A 21757-nucleotide genomic window follows, 5' to 3' on the forward strand; every position below is an offset into this window, starting at 1 on the left:
ATGAATGGACTGTTTCTTGTGCTTCTCAATTCAAGCTGACTAAGAGGATGTGTTTGGTGTTCTCATCTCCTAAGGTCACTGTGCGTTTCATCTCCCCTCTGCTGCACTAGCGTCCAAGTGCATGTGATGCTTCAGCTGCATTACTCAAAGCTTCGTTCTGAAGTCTGTTGAAGTTAAGAGAAACTTTTACCAGTGAAAATGTCACTAAATAAAAACAGTCCTGAAATTCCTCTAGGTTCCACATATTCTCTACTTCCTCTTTAAAATATGTAAAAGGAACCCTATTTCCCCTTGATTATCAGGTTCTATGACCCCAGCGCACACCATAAGATGCTGTGTTCAATGTTTGTGCTGTATCATAATGAGAACTAAACGGCCATATGGTCATCATTCTTTCCAATTCGATGCAGTAATTATCATGCCAATTCTTTGAATTAAGAACTATCAACCAGAAAACCCCAGACAAGAGTGAATAGAAACAATGTTTCAATCTTGTCTCTACCCAGAATGAATAGTCATCTCTCAGATTCTCCTTTTCTGTTGATGGGGGTAACAACGTCTTACACATGGGTGTTTCAGGGCCTCAGCACATCAGGTAAGACAGCGATTTGACATTACAAGGGTATGTATTCTGGCTTTCCCTGACTAATAATGGGTTTTCTCCTTTCTGTAAGGACAGCTGCCCCTGGACACATGACAGCATCATGAACATACGTTGCTTCACTTTTTTGTTGTTGTTATATTTAAGTTGCTTCTTCCAATGCTAAATGATGTAAGGATTTCTTGATTCTGATGAAAGCACTCAGAAATCTTTCAAGAGATGATTCTGGCAGAAACATGACTGACGAGAAAGACAAATGCATATACAGGAAAACAGCCACTGTCCTTCGGATGTTGGGTTAGTTCCACTGTACTCACTTGACACACGTTTTTAGTCTGACCACTGATGTGTGGTATAATGTCAGTGGTTCAGGAGGGGTTATGCTATTTGGCAAGTTGAATGGTCAGAAAAGCTATAGGCATGCACGCCTCATCAACTGAAATTCATATTTTTGTGCTCGTGCATGGATTTCTATGGTTCATGTGACTTCCTAAAAAAGCTGGGAAACATGACTGACTGAAGTCCTAGTATTTGATCCTCTAAATTACTAAAAAAACTGGTCCTCAGTAATGGAATAGAGATGAATACTCATTTGAGAAGCATTTATTTTTATCTTGACCTATTTTCCAAGGTGCAGTCATAGCTCTTCCAAACCAACTTTCTCCAGTCCTTCAGTTTTGTTTCTTCTGAGGCCTGATGATCTCTCCAAACCAATAGCCAATGTCATGAAATTGCTAATCTCTCTTTGCAAAGTTTACAGTGACTTCACCCTTGGGGTTTGCCCAATATTGTGACTTCCAGTCTCCCAGGGCATCCTCAATGACAGCAGTGATGTGACATCACTACAGCACCCAGTTTTTAGAACTCCATCCAGCATGGCATCATTGGGGGCATATGCATATTTGGACTTCCATAGGAACTAACATTAGGCAGTTATTCCCATACAAACCCTTTACCCCTCCACTGAGTTAGAAAAATATTGTAAGGAGTAAATACCCATTAGGTGAGTGTTTTATAACTAAAGGTTATAAAGGAAATGTCTGTAACCAGAGTAGGTACTATACCTGGTCTTAGGCACCAGTGTTTTTATGGGGGGAGACTGAAATCACCTTCACAGATTTAATTTTTATATAATTACTTTGTAAATATGCATGTGTTGCCTTTATATGTATATATAAATATACTTAAATAGCCTTATTTAGACATAAATATGTGTACATATAAGTATATGCAGCCAAAAATTTTTCAAAAATATATAAATATAAAAAAATAAATATAACACCAACATATATGTTATATACACTCAAATATGTACATTTCTCCAAATGATATAATTTCATGGTTTTTATTGGTAGTAAGTTTTAATGTTTTAAATGTTGTCTTAGTATCTCTATATATGGATTAATAAATATTCATATATATGCCATCAATTTTAGGAAAATGCATCTATCTAAATAGGTAGATGTATAAATACTGTATTGGCCAGTTTTTGCACAAAAATTATTGACAATCAACCACTTAAATGCTTAGTGTCTTATTACACTAAGTATTTATTTTCACATTCATGAATGTTCATTTTAATACTCAATTGGCTGATTAAGGTAGGGCTCAGCTGGTTGGTTTGGTTACAGGGAACTCAGTTTGTCTCCAGCCTATGGATGGCATTTATCTGAGGCCAAGGCTGAGAACAGTGACTACCCAGGGCAGAAGATTCTCATGGCAGATATCAGGAGTAGACAACATCCCAAACCAAGCTGACCTGATACAATTAAGTCCAAGAATCTCTAACATAGGCACACACAATTTTAATTGGTTCTTTCACTTGGTAATTATTAAACTTTCAAAATATGTTTATTCTATGTAAACATCTAGTTATTTGATAAGTACATGGATATATAATTATGATTTTCAACCTTAATAATCTTCAAAATGTTTTCAAATGTAATGTTGCATCAATTTGAAAGTAAAACTGGGTGTGCGTTTATCATATGACCTTCCATTGAAATTTTCTTAAATGTCCTCATTGAGAAAAAAATAAATCTCTTTAGCTAAAATGTCACCTAAGACATAGCTTGTCAAACTTTATATAGAGCACCTGTTACTGTGTTAAAATGAAGATTGTCTTTCAGTAAATTTGAGGTGGGCCTGCTGTATGTCATGCAAAACACTCTCTCAGGGATGCTGAGGTGCTGCTGGGTTCTGAGTAATTTTGAGTAGCAAAGGACTTTCATATTAAAGGGAGAAATCCTATATCCTTGTTTAGGATTTTCTCTTGTTGTCTTCCTGTTTGTCAAAGAAGGCTTATTTGGTTGCCAAATGGTTGTTATATCTATCTGTCTATCTATCTATCTGTCTATCTATCTATCTATCTATCTATCTATCTATCTACCTATCATCTATCTACCTTTTTTATGAATGTGGAGACAGAGTCTTCCTACATTGCCCAGTCTGTAAAGACCAGCTCAGTCGTGGAGATCCTAACCCAGCCGCACTAGAGGAATTAAAGTCACACACACAGAGATAGAGTGCAGAGTGGAAATCAGGGGGCTGACAGCCTTCAGAGCTGAGAGTCACAAACAGAGTTTTACCCACATATTTATTGACAGGTAGTCAGTGATAAACATTGTTTCTATAGACTATAGATTAACTAAAAGCATTCCTTACAGGAAACAAAGCTATGGGTTCTGTCTAGTTATCTGCAGCAGGAACATGTGCTTAAGGCACAGATGGCTCATGCTATTGTTTGTGGTTTAGAAACGCCTGAGGCATTTTCCACCCTGGGTGGGACAAGTGTTCCTCGCCCTCATTCTGGTAAACCAGCAACCTGCAGTGTTGGCCTTATAGCCATCACAAGCATGTCACAGTGCTGCAGCAATTTTTTTTATGGCCAGTTTGGGGGCCGGTTTATGGCCACATTTGGGTGCCTGTTCCCAACATGTTCCCCTTTTTGTTTAAACAAACAACACAGATTAAAAGGACAATCATCATTGAAATCACAGAGCCTCCAAGTGTTTTTATGCATTTCAGTGGGTCAATAGCTGCTAATTCGTCTGCAACTCTTTCAAGCACTCCAGTTCCTGGCATTAAGGTCAGGTGTGCCTGAGATTCTTTAAATATTTGTTCTTTGAATTTTGCAATATCCAGAGACAATTTTCCAGAGTGTCCTTCCAGATGTTTTTTATTCTTTCCCATGCGTGCTCTGATTCATTATAAGGGTGAGGAGTGTTACAAAAGTCAGAAGCATTCCAGTTGCATTTTAGCTGCATTCTATATTCCAAACTAGCTACTCGATCTCCTAGCCACATTACAGTTTGTTCGAGATCATTGATTTGATTAACTCTCTTTTGGTCTATTTTAGTTTGAGAGTTCCACTGCAGAGTAGAATTCTTTTGCCATTTGTTTTCAAAATCTGCTGTTTGCACTGATGAATGTCGTGCAACTCCAGCTGCCACAGCAGTAACTGTAACAGCAATCTGTCCCATAATAACCAAGAATAAGTAGCAGTGAAATGCTGAGAGTGTCTCAATATTTTCTGAAGAATTTCAGTTATAATATGTACAGAGAGAGAGGCTTCCCAAGGACAGGAAAACTTCACCAGTAACCATACTCTTTCTTGAGCTCTCACTACTAGGATAGAATTATTAAACAAGGACTAGTTTACACAAGAGAACAATCTACATTCCTGGCAAGTTCCATGATAATTACGGATGTCAAACTTTAGATTGCCCAGTTCCAACAGAAAAGGAGGACAAACACAACTTTGTATCCAAATTGTATTGTTTTCAGCAACTTCTAAAATGTAATTAGGATTATATTGTGATGGCATAGTGTATTTTCCTTCCTAAATGTTGGTCTTATTAAGAGCCATTAATAGTTTCCACCAATCCTTATTTTTAGCTCCTACAGTGGGTCATATCATTTGAGGTTGAGGTGCCACTATACCACCATGTTTCCAGATAATAGCAACTCCTGCCATACTTCTTATCATTTCTACCATCTGACTGTTTTGTTCTCACCATCTGAACATAGTGTAGCCATGGCACCCAGACTGAGAGGTGCAATTCAAGCTAAACATCCCCTTAGGGTACCAATCAATAATGATTCCATAGAAATTATTTCGCCACACCTCTGCCTGTTCTGCAATGCAATCTTCCTAAACAAGTACGTTCATTTTTTTCTGACCAGGTCCAATCCTGTTTACAAACAGGTTTTTGAGGGTGGTATGCCTCAATTATAGGAGCAGATTCATTACAGTAAATACTGAGAGCAGCAGAAAGCATGTATAACTGGGTCATAGAGTGATTACATCCAGGTATTATTGTCAGCCAAGATTGATAGCAAGGGGGTAGGCAACTAGTGAACTTTCCAAAAGAGATAGGCGGATGTTCTAATCCTAAAGAAATATTCATAGCAGTTCCTTCCTTATGTGGGTGAGATGGGCCTCTATCATCTGTAGGACCAAGCATCCAAGAGCTATCATTAGGGTATACCTCCATTAGGGGGTCCAGCCAAATTACAGACTGTAGAAGTGGTGGAAAAGGGAAATATGTCCAATAAGTATAATTGTTCTCTGTGTCAGCCTGTGCTGAAGTAATACTCACCGCAGTGGTGATCACTGCTATCATAGCTAGCATTAAATTACTCATTGTGACTGGTTGTCCTGCTTTCCTCAGGTTTTCTTCCACCATCTATGATCGGTTCTTGGTCTGTTCCTAGGTGGCTGCATTCAACCAGGGTGGCTGCTTTCAAGAGGTGTTGCTCGTGACAGTTGGGGTCCTCTTCAGTGTCAGTCTTAACATAGCTGAAATCGGGGGGTCCTTTGGTTCCCCCCACAATCTCTTCTTTGGCATCTGGCTCATGATAAGGCTTCAGGTGTCTTGATGGTATCCAAATTGGCTATTGATTTGGTCCTGGAGAAACACAAGCATAATCTCTACCCCATGTTATTATTTTACCTATTTCCCAACTTTTTGTTTTCAGATCTCTCCACCAAACCAGTTGTTCTGCTTCTGTCTTTGCAGCTGGTTTCTATAGATGCTGTTCAGCTGCTGATAGCATCTGGCCTTCAGGCAGGCTCAAAAAATTAACAATCAATAATGCTAGATCCAATTGCATATGGGGTGTCCCACAGTCCCTGTTTCCCACTTTTTGCTTTTGCAACTGCTATTTCAGGGAGAGATTCATTCTTTCCACTATGACTTGTCCTTGAGAATTATATGGGATACCAGTAATGTGTTTAATATTCCATATACAGAGAAGTGTAGCTAGAACTTGGCTAGTATAGCCTGTGGCATTATCTGTTTTAATAGAAGATGGAATGTCCATCACTGCACAGCACTGCAAAAAGGTGATGTTTAACACAGGCAGAAGACTCTCCTGAGTGGCATGTAGCCCAGACAAAGTGAGAAAATGTGCCCAAACATACATGTACATAAGCTGGTCTCCCAAACAAGGAACATGTGTGACATTCATTTGCCAAAGAGAATTAGTGTATCAGGAAGGGTACTGTCCTCCTCCTGAAGTGATTTTTTTTCTCAAGCTCTAATGCACACACCTCTAAGCTGCTCTATGGCATCATCCTGCATAACCACTTGTGCAACTAAGCCAGCCCAGCCTCTGACCCCAAAAAGTTGGTCCGCAGATTTATTAATTTGTGGTTGGGCCTGTGTATTGCGAGCAGCCTGAATGGAAGCTTCATCTGCCCACCAAATTTTAAATTGTAAGAACTGAGTAGGAGATAGACAAGCTCAGGTAAGAGCATCCCAGTCAGGAGGAATCATCCAACTGGAGACGGCAACATTCTGTAACAGTCCCATTACAAAAAGAGAACCTGGTCCATATTGATTAACAGCTTGTTTAAATTCTTTGAGTAATTTAAAAGGAAAAGGCTCAAATGTAGCTATAATATTTCCCTGTTGATCTGAGGGGTGTATTCTAGCAGGGAACTGCAAAGCCTCTATGTCACCCTCATGTCTAGCTTGCTGGATTCCTGCCTGAATAGAAATGAGAGTGATCACTCAAGGTCAGCTTGAACAGTCACTGGAGCAACTACTTTTCACCCAGTGTCCTCTGGGAAAGAAGGATCTAGAGGGTCAAGCCACTCTTACTTCAAACTAATGAGGGGGTGCAGAAGGAGGGGGATAAACCTCTCCCTCCTTTGCCACTTGAGATTTAGCTGGCAAACAAAAATGCTCTGCCACCTCTTCTGTTACGTTGTTATACTCTCCCTCTTCCTTATCATCAGTGTGAAAAAGTTCCAAGGTGGAACAAACCAGAGCTGACACTTGTCCCATTGTTACCCTGATGCTTCCGAGTTCCCCTTCTTACTCACCACAGGGATTGCTTAAGAGTACTCGGGTGGACTCCAGCATAGTTCCACGTTCTCCAACCATCACTCTAGCAAACCTTCGACCCAGTTTCAACCCCCACAAATGGGCACCACTTGCCTAGACCAGCTTGGTCATGGAGAACCTAACCCAGTGGCATCAGAGGAATTAAAGCCACACACACAGAAATATAATGTGGCGTGGGAATCAAGGGACTAACAGCCTTCAGAGCTGAGAGCCACAAACAGAGTTTTACCCACATATTTATTGACAGCAAGCCAGTTATAAGCATTGTTTCTATAGACTATAGATTAATTATAGGCATTCCTTGTGGGAAACAAAGGGATGGGCTCTGGCTAGCTATCTGCAGCAGGAACATGTCCTTAAGGTACAGAACGATTATGCTATTGTTTGTCGTTTAGGAATGCCTTAAGCGGTTTTCCACCCTGGGTGGGCCAGGTGTTCATTGCCCTCATTCTGGTAAACCAACAACCTTCAGCATGGGCGTCATAGCCATCACGAGCATGTCACAGTGCTGGAGAGATTTTTTTTATGGCCAGTTTTGGGGCCTGTTTATGGCCAGATTTGGGGGTCTCTTCCCAACAGCAGTCCAATCTCAAACTCCTGGGATGATGTGATTCTCCTGCCTTAGTCTCTCAAAGTTCTCCGGATTACAGGCATGAGCTGCCACACACAGCGTTATAATATATTTCATACAACATCCTGATGTTTTTGCTTCATCTACGACTTAATGAAGTTTTCTTGCTATGAACCCAGACCTGCTGGTAAAACTCAAAAGCACATTCAAGTGTATTCTGGGATAATCTGTAACAGGAAAAATGTTGAGCCTTGTGGAAAGAGTAACCTAACTGGCCTGTCAGCTGTCAATTCCCCATCACTAGTATCACTTCTGGAAGCACATTTTCCAAAGCTCCTTTGCTATCTATGGTTTCTTTAGAGTTGGTCAACGAGTTGCCCTCCCTACAACTCTGGGAAGTCAGAGTGGTGGATTTGTGTACACTGACACCTGAAGTAAAACACATGCAAGTTAGGTGTGGACTGGAGAATCACCTGGAGACGTGCTGCAGGCAGCTGAGAGCATCAGCACCCCCGCCCTGGGCGTCCCAAACAGGTCTGAGGATCATCACACGGTACTCAGCACATACCACCAGGGGCAGGTGCACTCTGGCTTCTGGAGGAGCACCTGAGAATCCCTTGTCTCTAGTACCTGCTTCATAAATGACATACTGCAGGTTTAAGAAAGCCTGTGGTTTAGACTCTAATTTAGTCAACTTGAACAGTTTCTCCTCGGAATACTGAGAGTAGCTTCTCTTTTTCTATATGAATTCCAATTATCCCATAACATTGATTCCTCAGGTGGACTTATCTCTCTTCCTTATTCAATCAGGACAGGCATGGTCCCATCTTTCTGCTGGGGATGAGGGCAAAAGGCTTAGGGTTCAGAGGAGCCTCCCTGGCCCCCTCTACAAAAACCTCCCAATGACTTCCAAAACCTCACTGACTTTGAGAAATGCCTTCTGCACATGGAGGCACCAGGAGGAGCATCTGGGGCAGCCCAGGCTCACACATCTGCTTCCCTGGGGGTTTATGTTATGACTTGTAACACTGTGGGAGGGTTACTATAAACCTGTTGACAGTAATAAGCTGCAGAATCTTCAGGCTGCAGGCTGCTGATGGTGAGAGTGAAATCTGTCCCAGATCCACTGCCGCTGAACCGAGAGGGAATCCCACTTTGCAATCTGGATGCAGCATAGATCAGGAGCTTAGGGGCTTTCCCTGGTTTCTGCTGATACCACGCTAAACCACTATAAATGTTCTGACTTGCCCGGCAAGAGATGGTGACTCTGTCTCCTACAGATGCAGACAAGGCAGATGGAGACTGGGTCATCTGGATATCACATCTGGCACCTGAGATTGGAAACATAGAAACAAATATCCATACTGTTAATCATGTTATCAGAGACTTCCCTGAAGTTCCAGACAGTACTGAGCACACTGACTTGGTAAATTCCCAGTGTCCTTTCTCATTACCTGGGAGCCAGAGCAGTAGGAGCCCCAGGAGCTGAGCAGGGACCCTCATGTCCATGCTGTGTCCTGACTGAGACTGACTCCTGCACAGGGTGTGATCAGCCTATAAAAAGGTCTTCAGGGCAGAGGGCTGTGCTCTGGGACATGCAAATCTGCAGGGGATGGGGCAGGCTGGGCACAGCTGCAGGGCTGGCTCATCTCAGTAACTCAGCACAGGGGCAGTGTCCCCAGGGTCCCAGGTCAGATCAGGCAGCGTAGATTTACCTTGAGAGAATACATTTCTCTCTTGGCCATATGGTTAAAGAACATATTTTTGGATTGATTTTTCAAAATTGTAAATGAACCTAAGACTAGATTAAATAATGTATTTCATCCTTGTATTAGGAGTGTATAGGAAAGCATCGTTTTTGGCAGAAAATTCATAATAAAGTTGTAGAATGTGGGGCTGTCTGAACTTTCAGTTACTCTCAAAGTATTTAGTGCTGTGCTAACAATGTCTCTATCAGTGTGAAATTTTTTCTTTTTTGAAGTGAAAATAAAAAAGTCTTTATCAGAAGTGTGTTTGATATATTCAATAGAATTTACCAATAAACGTAAGCCATTTTTCTCAGCAGTATAAGAAAAAGCAATTCGCTGTAGATGCACAAAGATGATACCGGTGCCATGTATAGATCTGCCATTATCCAGAGCTATGGGTCTCTTTAATGCCCAGGGGCTAAATGATTGCGCATTATTCCTGCCGTGAGGATCCCCATACTCCATCCCCTTTCCTGCCTTTCGTATGATTTTTTATGGTTCACCAGCATGGAGGCCTGCCTAGTGATGCCAAGTATGATTATTTCAACTAAAATCTCTGTTTCACTCACTAATGATAAGAGCCTGGATTAGGATCAGCTTGAAACATTCGATCAATCTAGGCCCAAATAATCAATTGTGTCAAAGTAGGATGACAAAGGCCACATCCCCTGAGTAATGCTCTGAGCTGCGCTCCCCACCAGTCTGTTCCTGGGGTCTCAGGTGCATCTGCCCTAGAGTCTGGCTTTCTGGAGAGCAGGTGATTGGGAGAACCTGGAGAAAGGTCAGGTCAGTGAACCTTCTCTCCTTTGCGACAGTGGCTGCTGCTCAGTGTGTGTTTTTGCATGCACGCTTTGCTCTCATACTCTTTAGCAGTGAGTAAGGACATCATCTTGAACCAGATGCCAGCCTCCCTGTTTCACATCCATTTAGAGAGAGTCTCCATCTCCTGCCAAGTCACTGCCCACGTAGATGAAAAAATATTTTGAATCCACATAAACCTCAAACACTAATTTGAGCCTCAATACTTAAAACAGCTGCCTTTGCCCAGTGCATCTCAGCCTGATTCAGTGGCAGGGGAAGTGGAGTCAACTACATCAGTATCAATGGACTTAAGCCGAAGGACTCCAGAGAGTATTTCTCTTGTGAAGTATTAGTTGTCTGCAGAGGAACTAGCTCTCGTGGTATCGAAGAATGCACAACTAGGAGTGGCCAGAACAAGGTAGTGCAGCCTGTGCACATACCTCCTCCTGCTTTTTCAGGGGACTGGATTTCAGGGAAATGGCTACTGAACAGACTGTCAGCACCCAGATATCCAGATTCAGTAAGATACAGCTCTGGATTCAAATGCACTTTTTTTTCTGCATAATTTTGGCAGTCATTGTTACTACACCTTGACGTTTCCATTCATTCTACTTCAGCTGACTCTCTATGGTCCTTTCTGCCCCTCACTGCTCTCTCCGAACCTGGGGAAGGCAGCTCAGCCTGCAAATGTGGCGGACCTCATGGCCTGGAATTAGCATCCCCTAGGACAGCTATCAATCAGTGATGACAAGGGAGGTGTATACATACCCCAGTTCCCTCACCTCTCAGGTGGAATAGCAGAGGCATTTTTTTTTTTCTGCTTCTATGTGGCCATGACTTCTGGTCATCCTCAGAGGTGACTCCTTGCTGAAACACCTTTCACTGTCCCTCCTCTCTTCCCTTACTCACTTGCTTGTTTCCTGCACTTTGTAAATATACTGCCTCCATGGGAATCTTTGTCATCCTTCTTACTGGGGTATCCAACCTAAGGCACTGAAAAATTCCTAATCCTTGGAGGGCATCTTTGGTTTCCCTTATTGCCCCTTCTTATGTTTTGATGCCTACGGAAACTCAGAAAATTTAAGAAATACTTAAATTCCCTTTGGCAATCTTTCTTAGATTTGATTTTAGCAGAGATTTTTTTTTTTTTTCTTGGTCACAAAATCAAAGAAGACTTCCACAAATGGCTACACACCATTAAGTCCACTAAAAACAGAGAATCAGAATCCACCAGAACTTGGCATTCACACATCAGCGAGTCCTAGAGTCTCAGGATTTCTCTAGGTTCACTGCCTCCTAAATCTGCCTTGTGATATTTTTTATTCTACCTTAGGGCAAGATCATCATGGGGTAATGAGAGTTGTTAGTGAAATGAATAATATACCCCTAAACACATCATTGTCCTAAAATCTGGAATCTATGATTATTACTTATGAACATGCCAAAAGTAACTTGACAGACATGGTTAAGAATTTTGAGGTCAGGAGAGTATCCTGAATTATCTGGTTGAGACCAACACAATCACAAGTGTCCTTATAACAGGGAGGGAGAAGGGTCACATCCAGAGAGGAGCTGGGGCAACGGAGAGCGGTGCCGGAGTGACAGAGGAAGGGGCCATGGAACCACGAATGTGGGAACATGAGAAAGATGGGAAGCCGGATATTGACTTCTCTCTCTTAAAACCTCCAGAATACAGTCCCGTTACTGAGTTAACACAAAGGGTTGTAGAGCCAAGGTTTCATCATGCAGATGAAGCCTCCGGATAGCAGGCTTCAGAAAGAATAGACTGTAATGGTTTCTTAGCAGACTTAAAAGGTGCCAGACTGCTAGTTAAATCTCTCTGGGTCAGGAAAGAGACTCGAAAAGGCACAGGATTCTCTACAGAATGGAGATTTTCCCCACAAGAAACAACTTAGCAGAGGCATTTTCAAATACATTAAATAAAAATATATTGGAGAAAATACTTTGATTTCCATGGGGCCTGGTATCTATCATGTTGGCTTATTGCTACAAAGAGTTTGCTTTGTCAGTCTCAAGATCTTGGTTTTAACATTAAACGCTGGTCAGTTGTACCTGAATTTTAAAGGGAGGAACATATCTGATCATCCATTCCCATCACGGACTGTATTGTATTTCAGGTGGATTTTGGTGTGTTCTTGAATGAGAGGAGGAGTTTATGCAGTTGGCTAGGGAGCGTAGAGTTTCATTTTTGGTTCACACACCTATGTCCAGGTAAGAAGGACCCACAGGGCCGGGCGCGGTGGCTCACGCCTGTAATCCCAGCACTTTGGGAGGCCGAGGCGGGCGGATCACAAGGTCAGGAGATCGAGACCACGGTGAAACCCCGTCTCTACTAAAAATACAAAAAATTAGCCGGGCGCGGTTGTGGGCGCCTGTAGTCCCAGCTACTCGGGAGGCTGAGGCAGGAGAATGGCGTGAACCCGGGAGGCGGAGCTTGCAGTGAGCCGAGATCGCGCCACTGCACTCCAGCCTGGGCGACAGAGCGAGACTCCGTCTCAAAAAAAAAAAAAAAAAAAAAAAAAAAAAAAAAAAAAAAGAAGGACCCACAGGAGGGCTTGCACAGAACCTGGCTTGCAGGGCTGCTTACAGACCTGCTCTGTCTCCTGTTGTCATCCACAAGGAAAGACACAGCCAATGACTACCCTTAGCCATCTGGGGAGAACCTGTGTCTGCAGAGGACAGTCATGAGCTATGAGTCTAGCTAACTGTGATTGTCTTCAGGGGCTTGTGGTCCTCAACTTTCATGGGAGTTGTGTGGTGACTGGCTCAAAGAGCACCCACCAGGATTCTTATCTCATTCACAGAAGGCGGTGGATGATATGACAGCACAGAGGGACTCTGTGGGGCCAGATGCATGGAGCACTCTGGGAGATTCACTGGCACCGTGCTAAACAGAGCTTCTTGCAACTTCTGAAGCGCATGGATTTGGATGTCTTAACATCATTATGAAAGACCATTTATTATTCAGAAGGCAACTATTGCAACTAACTAAGATGACATCTGTAATAGCTAGGAATAAAAATGTGATATTTTATTGCTACGATGATTACAAGAAAACAAACAAACAAAAATAGTGTGAAGGAAAAGAGCAACCCTAGACTGAGGGCTTTGGGTAAGAGCTTGAGACTCAGTAGTGAATCCCCTAGGCCATCTTCTGTCAATAGAGAGGGACAATCAGGAAAGGGAAATGTGCAGTAGAGGCAAAATCATGGTTAGTAAAAGAATCCTAAGAGAAAACAAGAGTCTCCTTCCTGAGCATCAGGTTGGTGTCAGGAAGATGCACATAATCCCCACATTCAATGTCTTACACTTTTCAGCCATTAGGGCTCAGGATGAATTTAGAAGACACCACTCACTTCACAGCAGATGGGGACACAGTCAAGGCAGAGGTGAGAGGCAAGGCTGGGCTTTCAGTCTCAGAGCACAGAGCAGGTTCCCCACTACTCCACACTCTGATGTCTCCTCTCAGATGTTCCAGATGTTCCACCTCATTCTTGCCTTAAGGGCTCCAAGTTGTTAATGGGACACTAGCCCTCTTCCTTTCCCAGGTTTTGTTAGAACTCGGTTCTCTTCTGTGTATTGTGGGATTTCTTTGCCATCTAGGGGCAGGTTTTTGGCATAGCAGTTTATAGGCTTTTTCTACTTGTGATATTGAAAATAATTACATAAATAAATTCATCATAAATAATAAATTGACTTAATGTATCAAATCAGTAAAAAAAAAGATGAGTTTAAGAGCTTAAAAGGAATCTGATGAGGTTAAATAGAGAAATTACTTTAAGTGGAGGACAGAGCAACAGATTATAATTTTTTAAATTGACGACATTTTGGGAGTAATTATCATATGGTAAATAACAACTTGAAATAAGCTGCTAAAATACAATTTTATACTCAAACATTATTTCCAAGAATCATATAAATACATTTTCTGATTAAAAGACACAAAAAAAATGTGGGTTTATCTTCAGGTGTACTCAACGGAAGATTTCTCAAATGTGTACTTGGAGCAAAAATAACATTTATTTCTATTTACAAGTTCAAGATTTTTGATCTTTAGAATAAAACAACTTTCCATTCACTCTGTTCCACTCATGTTTCTGAGGATGAGCGTGGGGGCAGCGACTGTGAGGAAGGAGGAAGCTCTGGGCTGAGGGTGGTCGTGCCTCCTGCCCACCTGAGTGAACTCATGGAGAAGAACCAATGACACCACCAAGGCCACGTGCCTGTCTCTGCACTGCCATGGCACAGACAGAGAAACCTGGTCACACTTGGTCAACTGCAACTAGAGGCTTTTTTGTACCAGCCAGTTTTGATTCTCCTTGTATCTTCTCTCAGGTTTAGGGGATAGTTCACCTTTCACCATTTGTTTTCACAGCGTAGCCATTTGTTACATGAGCATTACATAAGTTGTTTCTTTGTTTGTTAAATATATCTAACCATCTTGAATGGGTTGGGACTAATCTTGTGTCTCATGGCAAAGCAGAAATTCAAGATCACTAGATGCTGTCAATCACATGAGAGCTAAAGATGACAATAGCATTGCTTAGTTCTGGGTCATACTACTTACAATATTTTTTTTTTGACAGAGTCTCACTCTGTTGACCAGTTTGGAGTGAAGTGGCATGATCTCAGCTCACTGCAACCTCCACCTCCCATGTTCAAGTGATTCTCCTCCCTCAGCCTCCTGAGTAGCTGAAATTACAGGAGCATGCCACCACGCCTGGCGAATTTTTGTACTTTTAGTAGAGAAAGAGTTTCACCATGTTGGCCAGGCTGGTCCTAAACTCTTGACTTCAGCGGATTCACCTGCCTCGGCCTCTCAAAGTGCTTGGATTACAGGCACAAGCCACTGTACCCCATCACACTTTGTGTTCTTTAACTACATTCTTTATAATGACTTTTAAGCGCAATGATGCATTTATCAGTACTTTTAAAAACATATTGTGTCACTTTTTTTTTTCATTTGAGGACTCCAGTGTGATTGATATGAATAAAAATTTTGCCATACAGTTTTTAAACCTAACAGAAATGGAACTTCGGAATTCTAATTGCACTTACTAAGGAATCATTATCTTGGAATAAACAATCATCTCAAGTGTACTGTATATCCTTAACCTGAAGCGGATCTTCTTCTGTTGATTTAGTCATTATTTTGTGTCTATCACACGGTGTTATGACATGTAGCTCACATGACTCATTATGGGGTTCCATATCATTTAGAACAGTATGTTTAATAAAATCTATGAAAAGCATAGATTATCCATGCATTGACAACTGAAACATAGAATTCAGATTCCTTTTCAAGTAATGATGTAATCATGTGAAAACAATGCATTTCTGGCCGGGTGTGGTAGCTCACACCTGTAATCCCAGCACTTTGGGAGATCGAGGTGGGTAGATCATGAGGTCAGGAGATCGAGACCATCCTGGCTAACGCAGTGAAATCCTATCTCTACTAAAAAAACAAAAAAAATTAGCCGGGCATGGTGGGGGGGTGCCTGTAGTCCCAGCTATTCCCGAGGTTGAGGCGGGAGAATGGCTTGAACCTGGGAGGCGGAGCTTGCAGTGAGCCCAGATCGCACCACTGCACCCCAGCCTGGGTGACAGAGCAAGACTGCGTCTCAAAAAAAAAAAAAAAGAATGCATTTCTGTATTCTTTGAAACCTTTTCTTATGAAAACGCACTAGTAAATTTCCACTCTAAAATAGAACTTAGCCTAAATACTTTCAAAACTTTTAGAATTTGGAAGAGAAATAGAAATCTCATATAATTCCGAATGTTTCCTTTGTACTTGAAATAAACTTTAATTTTTTATCTTTGAGATTATGCAGTTATTTTTAAAGGCCACTTTTGGAATTGTGAAAACTCGCTTTCCACTTGCCAAATAATAATTAAGAGTAATCATTTTTTGACATCAGGATTTCATACCTGCCGTGAGTTTACAAAGTTTATTTGAATAATCCAAAATCAAACATTTTTACTGAGTGTCCTTAGCCATACTCCCCTGCACACAGCTTGTGTAGAATGCTTTCTCCTGTAAGACACTGGAGAGGAGGGTTTAATGAGAGTAAGAGAGCAGAATTAGGGAGATGGGAGACAATGAGTTTCCTAATATGACTAAGTGTCATCCTGTATGAAATAAACCCTGAGCTGATCATTTTCCATATGTGTTCTTCTGGTGGTGTCACTAAACTGCATTCATGGTCTGGTTATTCTGACGGCTGCATGAACTTGACAAATGTGGGCAAGACGGGGAGGGTGAGGATGTGAGCTTTCATTCACTCTCCCTACATCATAGCCAGTTGCTCCCAGGGCATGTGGCCCCATGAATTCTCCTCCTCCTGATGCCTTCCTCAGGCTGTGGCGGCTGGTAGGGCCTTAACATGTGGGATCTGAGGTGCTGCTGAGGCTCTCATGGACCAGCATCCTCAGCAGCAAATGCCACCCTGACGACTCCAACAGCCTTCTCTTCTGCAGATTCAGAGACTCTGCTCAGCTGCTCCCCAAGACAAGTGGCCCATGTGGGCAGCTGGGCAAACCCAGCAGGGAGGTTGCTGCTCGAGGATGTAGCACTGTGGGAGGAAGCTGTGTACCTTGCTCGCAGTAATAAACCCCAACATCCTCAGCCTCCACTCTGCTGATTTTCAGTGTGAAATCAGTGCCTGACCCACTGCCACTGAACCTGTCAGGGACTCCAGAGGCCCGGTTGGAAACCTCATAGATCAAGAGCTGTGGAGACTGGCCTGGCTTCTGCAGGTACCAATACAAATAGGTTTTTCCATCACTATGCAGGAGGCTCTGACTAGACCTGCAGGAGATGGAAGCCGGCTCTCCAGGGGTGACGGCAGGGAGAGTGGAGTCTGGGTCATCACAATATCTCCACTGGTCCCTGAAAAAATAACAGAGTAGTGCAAGTTTATATAGGTATATTATGAGCAACTTTCATAATTTCTCTTCTGATATTAATTTGTAGTTACATTTTAAAGTTTTGATTTACTGTCATGAAAAGTAGACTTTCCTGAATAAACCCATTATTTACTAGCCAGCAGAGAACTTTTCATTTTCAAGTTCTGAGTCAGAGCACGGGTCATCTTTCCCTGGAGGTGAATCCTAATTATTCATAGGACAAACATGAATTCCATTCCCTGGAGCATAGACCGTGTGACTCTATCATATTATTGGAATAAACAGGTGAAGCTGTGGAACCCACAGAGCTCACCTCCCACCCAATTCTCCTCCCTCATCTCCTTCTGTCATTACCAGGGAGCCAGAGCACCAGTAGCCCCAGGAGTGAGAAAGGAGCCTCATTGTGAGAAGGTGACCTGAGGAGTCCTGATCAGTCAAGGCAAGGTTAGGGCTGAGCTTTTATCTCAGACTCACAGGGAAGGTCCTCCCTAGGGGACAGTATGCAAATCCCCTGGTGGGTGCAGTGGCGTGGAAAAGGTTGATGGGACTGGGGGAATGTCTCTTCTGTGAATTATGTTATATAAATTGTCCCTTGGAACAAAACAGAGAGAGATTCAGTCAAGTTTGTCCACAATCAAGGGAAGAAGGATCTGAAGGGGAAAGTTGGGACCTTTTGTAGGGACGCACAGTGTAGGGCATGACTGTTAAGAAAGCACTAGAACCCTGATCATGTGGAAATGTGTGTCCAGGATGCATCTCTGGGAGGTCAATGCCACCTTGCTTGATTCCCTCCCAGTCAATCTAGAGAAGGAATCAACCCCATCCCCACAAGCACTGCTGGACTGAGAGCCTGCAAATAAAAAGTTGCCGGAGCCAGTTCGAGGGCTGTCTGGTATCTGCTGTTTCCAGGATAACTGTTCGAGAACGTTCAACTCAAATATTAATATCTACCCTGCCCTGGCACCTGGTGAGTGAACAGCATAACAGCTCTCTGTCCAAGGGCCTCACAGGAAGAATGATGTGAGCCTCTACATTTAGAGCCAAGAGTCCAGTGTAAGGGAAAAGGAAAGAAAGACAAAATTTTGTGCTTCAGGCAATGATCATAAAAATCCTTGTGACCAGTTGTTCAGTCTGTGATCTAGCTCATCATAATCATCTCACATACACAAGGCTAACGGGAGGGCTCTTTTTGTATTTGTATTTTTATTTTTTTATTTAGTAGAGATGGGGCTTCACCATATTCTCCGGGCTTGCCTTGAACTCCTGACCTCAGGAGATCTGCCTGCCTGGACCTCCTAAGGTGCTGGGATTACAGGAGTGAGCGATTGTGTCTGGCCCAGAGGACTCTCTTAAGGGAAGAATCTTCTAGGTTAACGATACAGAACAAATAAGACATAACTGTGCGTGATGTTTTTTCAAGTGGTGATTAGAAAAGCTCTTCCCATGCAGTCTCCCTGGTCACATGGAATCAGGTCCTGTCAGGGCTTCTAGGTTCTTGTCAACTCTGAGTGAGACGTGAGTCTCCCCCAGGCTGGATGTGGTGCAGCCACAGCCATGAATCCCCAGATCACAAGGAAATTCTCTATGTATAAAGAACAAGAACTGCATTCACAGTTTTATATGTCTGGTAGCCTGTACCTGTAACTGATTGTTTCTTGACTTTATGTAAAAATGCTCAGAGCTTAGGGGTGTGAATCTCCCATACAGCTGATCATTAAACAGAAAACCAACCACACTATTCTTCATTTGTCAGTGATGTGCTTAATATTCCATTGAATAGCTCCTGAATAATGGTGCCAACAATAAATGCTTTCACAAGGACAGTCACATTTATGAAAAAAACTAATAATCCAGGAACAATGAAGGACTAGCTTGTAGTGCGATGTAATCTTGGATAACTCAACACAAAGTCATATTTAATTGCCCACAAACACAAATCAATGCCATTGTAGGTAAGATTGCGAGGAAAGCTTGGTCTAAATATCTTCTGAGCAATCTACCAACATCTCATTTTTAAATAAGATTGGAAAACATATTTGAGTAAAAATGATATTGACCTTCAAATATTGAACTCTGTGGCAATATTATGAGTTGACCATATCAAACAGTAGCAATAAGGTAGGATTGAAATAAAAGTCTCATATTTCACTGTTAAAATTGTATTTACTCTTTCCTGTTAACTATATTTTGCAAATTTTGTGCACTCAACTTTTTTTTTATAATGTCAACAAATTCTGATCTGCTTCTTGGTGTTGCAAAGGTCAGACTTTTCATCATGATAGTGAAAAAAGTCAGAAACATCAGAAGGTGAAGAAATAGAATAAGGAGACGTAAAATATAAACAGCTTAACTAAAATAGAACAAAATGGTCCATTTTATTGTTAGTTTTAAATAATTGTTCTGAAAGAGCATTAAATGAATAATCAGTTTTATCTGTTATCTAATACGAAAATTTGAATTGCAGCAAAGTGAATAACAGTAAAAAATTTGTCCTGTTTTCTTTTACTATAAGTCAATTCTTGAAAATGTTATTTTCACAAAGTATCTAGATTGCTTGAATTTAGGAAAGCATTGTTATTTTCTATGAGAATGAATGAATCATTAAAAAAGGCTACCCCTGGGATTTTTAACAAAAATTTCATGATTTGTTGCCTTACATATCCAGAAAATGTAAAATATTGTACAAATCCTTTTTTAGTCAGAAAAAGGCTTTGAAATTACCTGATTTCACCTGTAGGCTTAAAGAACACTATTACTAATTCTAATCAGAAACCTCCCTCTCTTGTCTGTTGACACATCATGCCAGGGCTTTCAGAACAGCAGACAAAACTGGTCCATCCCGAGTGGACACAGACAAGATGGAAGAGCAGCCTACATTTGAACCAGGGTAGGAGCAGGACTCTGTGTGTCTCTCATCCAAACCATGGTCACCTAAATGAAGGAGGACTTCCACAGGCAGGGTGGAGTGTCTCCCTTTCCTGATGCAGTCAGTTTGGGATCCATAAAATTGAAAGCAACTGTATTACTCATATGACTTGGGAAGAGAGTCTTGGAAGTGGAATTGTTTGTGTTCATTACCGGGAGTCAGTGTTTATGGGGTAGACACTGTGATCCTGTTTGTAGGGGGCTGAGGGATTTGTGGGCTGACCAAGGAAAAAGAGATGACTACAGACGGCAGTAGCACATGTGACCTCTATTGGGTGAAGCTTGAACAGTCCCTCACAGCAGGAGGTGGTCCAGATATTAAGGTGCCAAGTTTGTTTTCTCAAAATGGACGGGACACTGGAGAAGGGATATGCATCTAGGGGATGCCACACAGTAGCACAGTGAGGAGTTTCTGCATCAGAGAGCTACAGAGGTCAGTATTAAGTGTAAGGTTTTCATAAACTGGGCTTTATCTTACCTACTGCTAGATGTGGGTGAGGCTTTCTGGATATGTAGAGTAAGTATTTCCTAAAAGGTTAAAACTATTCTTATTTGGGTTGTTTTTAAAACAATTACATTTTAAAAGTTGAGTTTGGCACAGGCCATTGAGAAGTAAGCCTACAGTTTTGAAATAAACAACATAGCATTTTCATTTATAGATCACTGTTGCACATCGTGTAGACTTTGTTCTACAGACTGTATTAGTCCAAATCGTGCAAACCCTCATTGCTGTGGATAAGGCTGAGACACACAGAGGCCTGTTCCCTACCTGAGCATCAATGAACCTTCTTTTCAATTAAAGGTGAAAGTATGTTCTTGGACGAGAATTAAGACCAAGTCACCCACAAATGGAGCTTCCATCTGTGAAGCTGCAGATCCTGAGAACGGACTCCTGGCTCTCAGGCACCTGGGATTGAATCTGTCTGCATTATCTCAGTAACTGAAATTGTCCCTCACTGGAGCATAGGTTCATGGATAAATATTCTGGAACACAGAGAGAGAGCACAGGGAATGTAGTTTCCATGAATGTGTATCTTCTGCTTCTGAGAATCTCTGTCTCCAAACGTTGAAAGAAACAGCGTTGTTTCCATATCGTACTTTTCTGAATCTTCAGACCCTGTTCTAGATCTGTCTCATCTGAACCTGTTTCCACATGTTTCCATTTTGGTCTTTACTTTTCCTTGGAAAAGGTTCCCAGAAATCCTATGAAACTATCCACACAGCTGTGGGATTAAGTGGTGGGCTTCTCCTCTGTGCTTGTTAATATCTCTGCAGAATCCACCACACCCACCAACTGCACAAAGTGAAGGCATGAGTCCGTTTTCTTCCTGAGCCTTCTGTGTCTCTTAGGTTCCCTTTGAATTCACCCCTGAAGAAAGGGGTCTCTGTCCTCAAAAGCAAAATTCCATAAAATCATAGATTGCCTGAGAATTAGTAAAATTTTTCTACTCTTTGAATGTGACGTTAACCTTGAGGCCTTATAGTAAAACCTGGTTGACTTGAGAGATGGGAAATGAAGATCCCACGAAGTTTCTAGAGACTGAATTGGGGATTCTAGCCATTTAAACTGTTGTAGAAGCTTCAGTTGATAGAAGAATTTCAATGAATATAACAAGAAAATAATGTGGAATAACTTATTTACTTTTAACTTAGATAAGATAGTTTACCTGTAGAAAAAATGAAAGTAGAATTTGCAAGTTCTCACACTCGTAGCTTTTTCATGTTAAACAATTTTAAGAATCAAGCAAATATTTATATAAATTGTAATTAATAATGTTTAAGGGTCTAGAGGAAATTGGGGTTCAAATTAATAAAACTGAGTTCTAAAGTC

General features: G+C 41.8%; 2 gene segments (V, D, J or C); both read right to left on the reverse strand.

Annotated features, from left to right (window-relative positions):
* Positions 1-21757, reverse strand: part of LOC126934455 (immunoglobulin kappa variable 2-28-like) — a 182063-nt gene that overhangs the window by 139483 nt on the left and 20823 nt on the right.
* Positions 8534-9048, reverse strand: LOC126934475 (immunoglobulin kappa variable 1-39-like). The segment is given in 2 exon segments: positions 8534-8856; positions 8980-9048. Coding segments are annotated over 2 exon segments (378 nt in total).

The sequence above is a fragment of the Macaca thibetana genome, chromosome 13 (assembly GCF_024542745.1).
Source record: "Macaca thibetana thibetana isolate TM-01 chromosome 13, ASM2454274v1, whole genome shotgun sequence".
Classification (NCBI taxonomy): Eukaryota; Metazoa; Chordata; class Mammalia; order Primates; family Cercopithecidae; genus Macaca; species Macaca thibetana.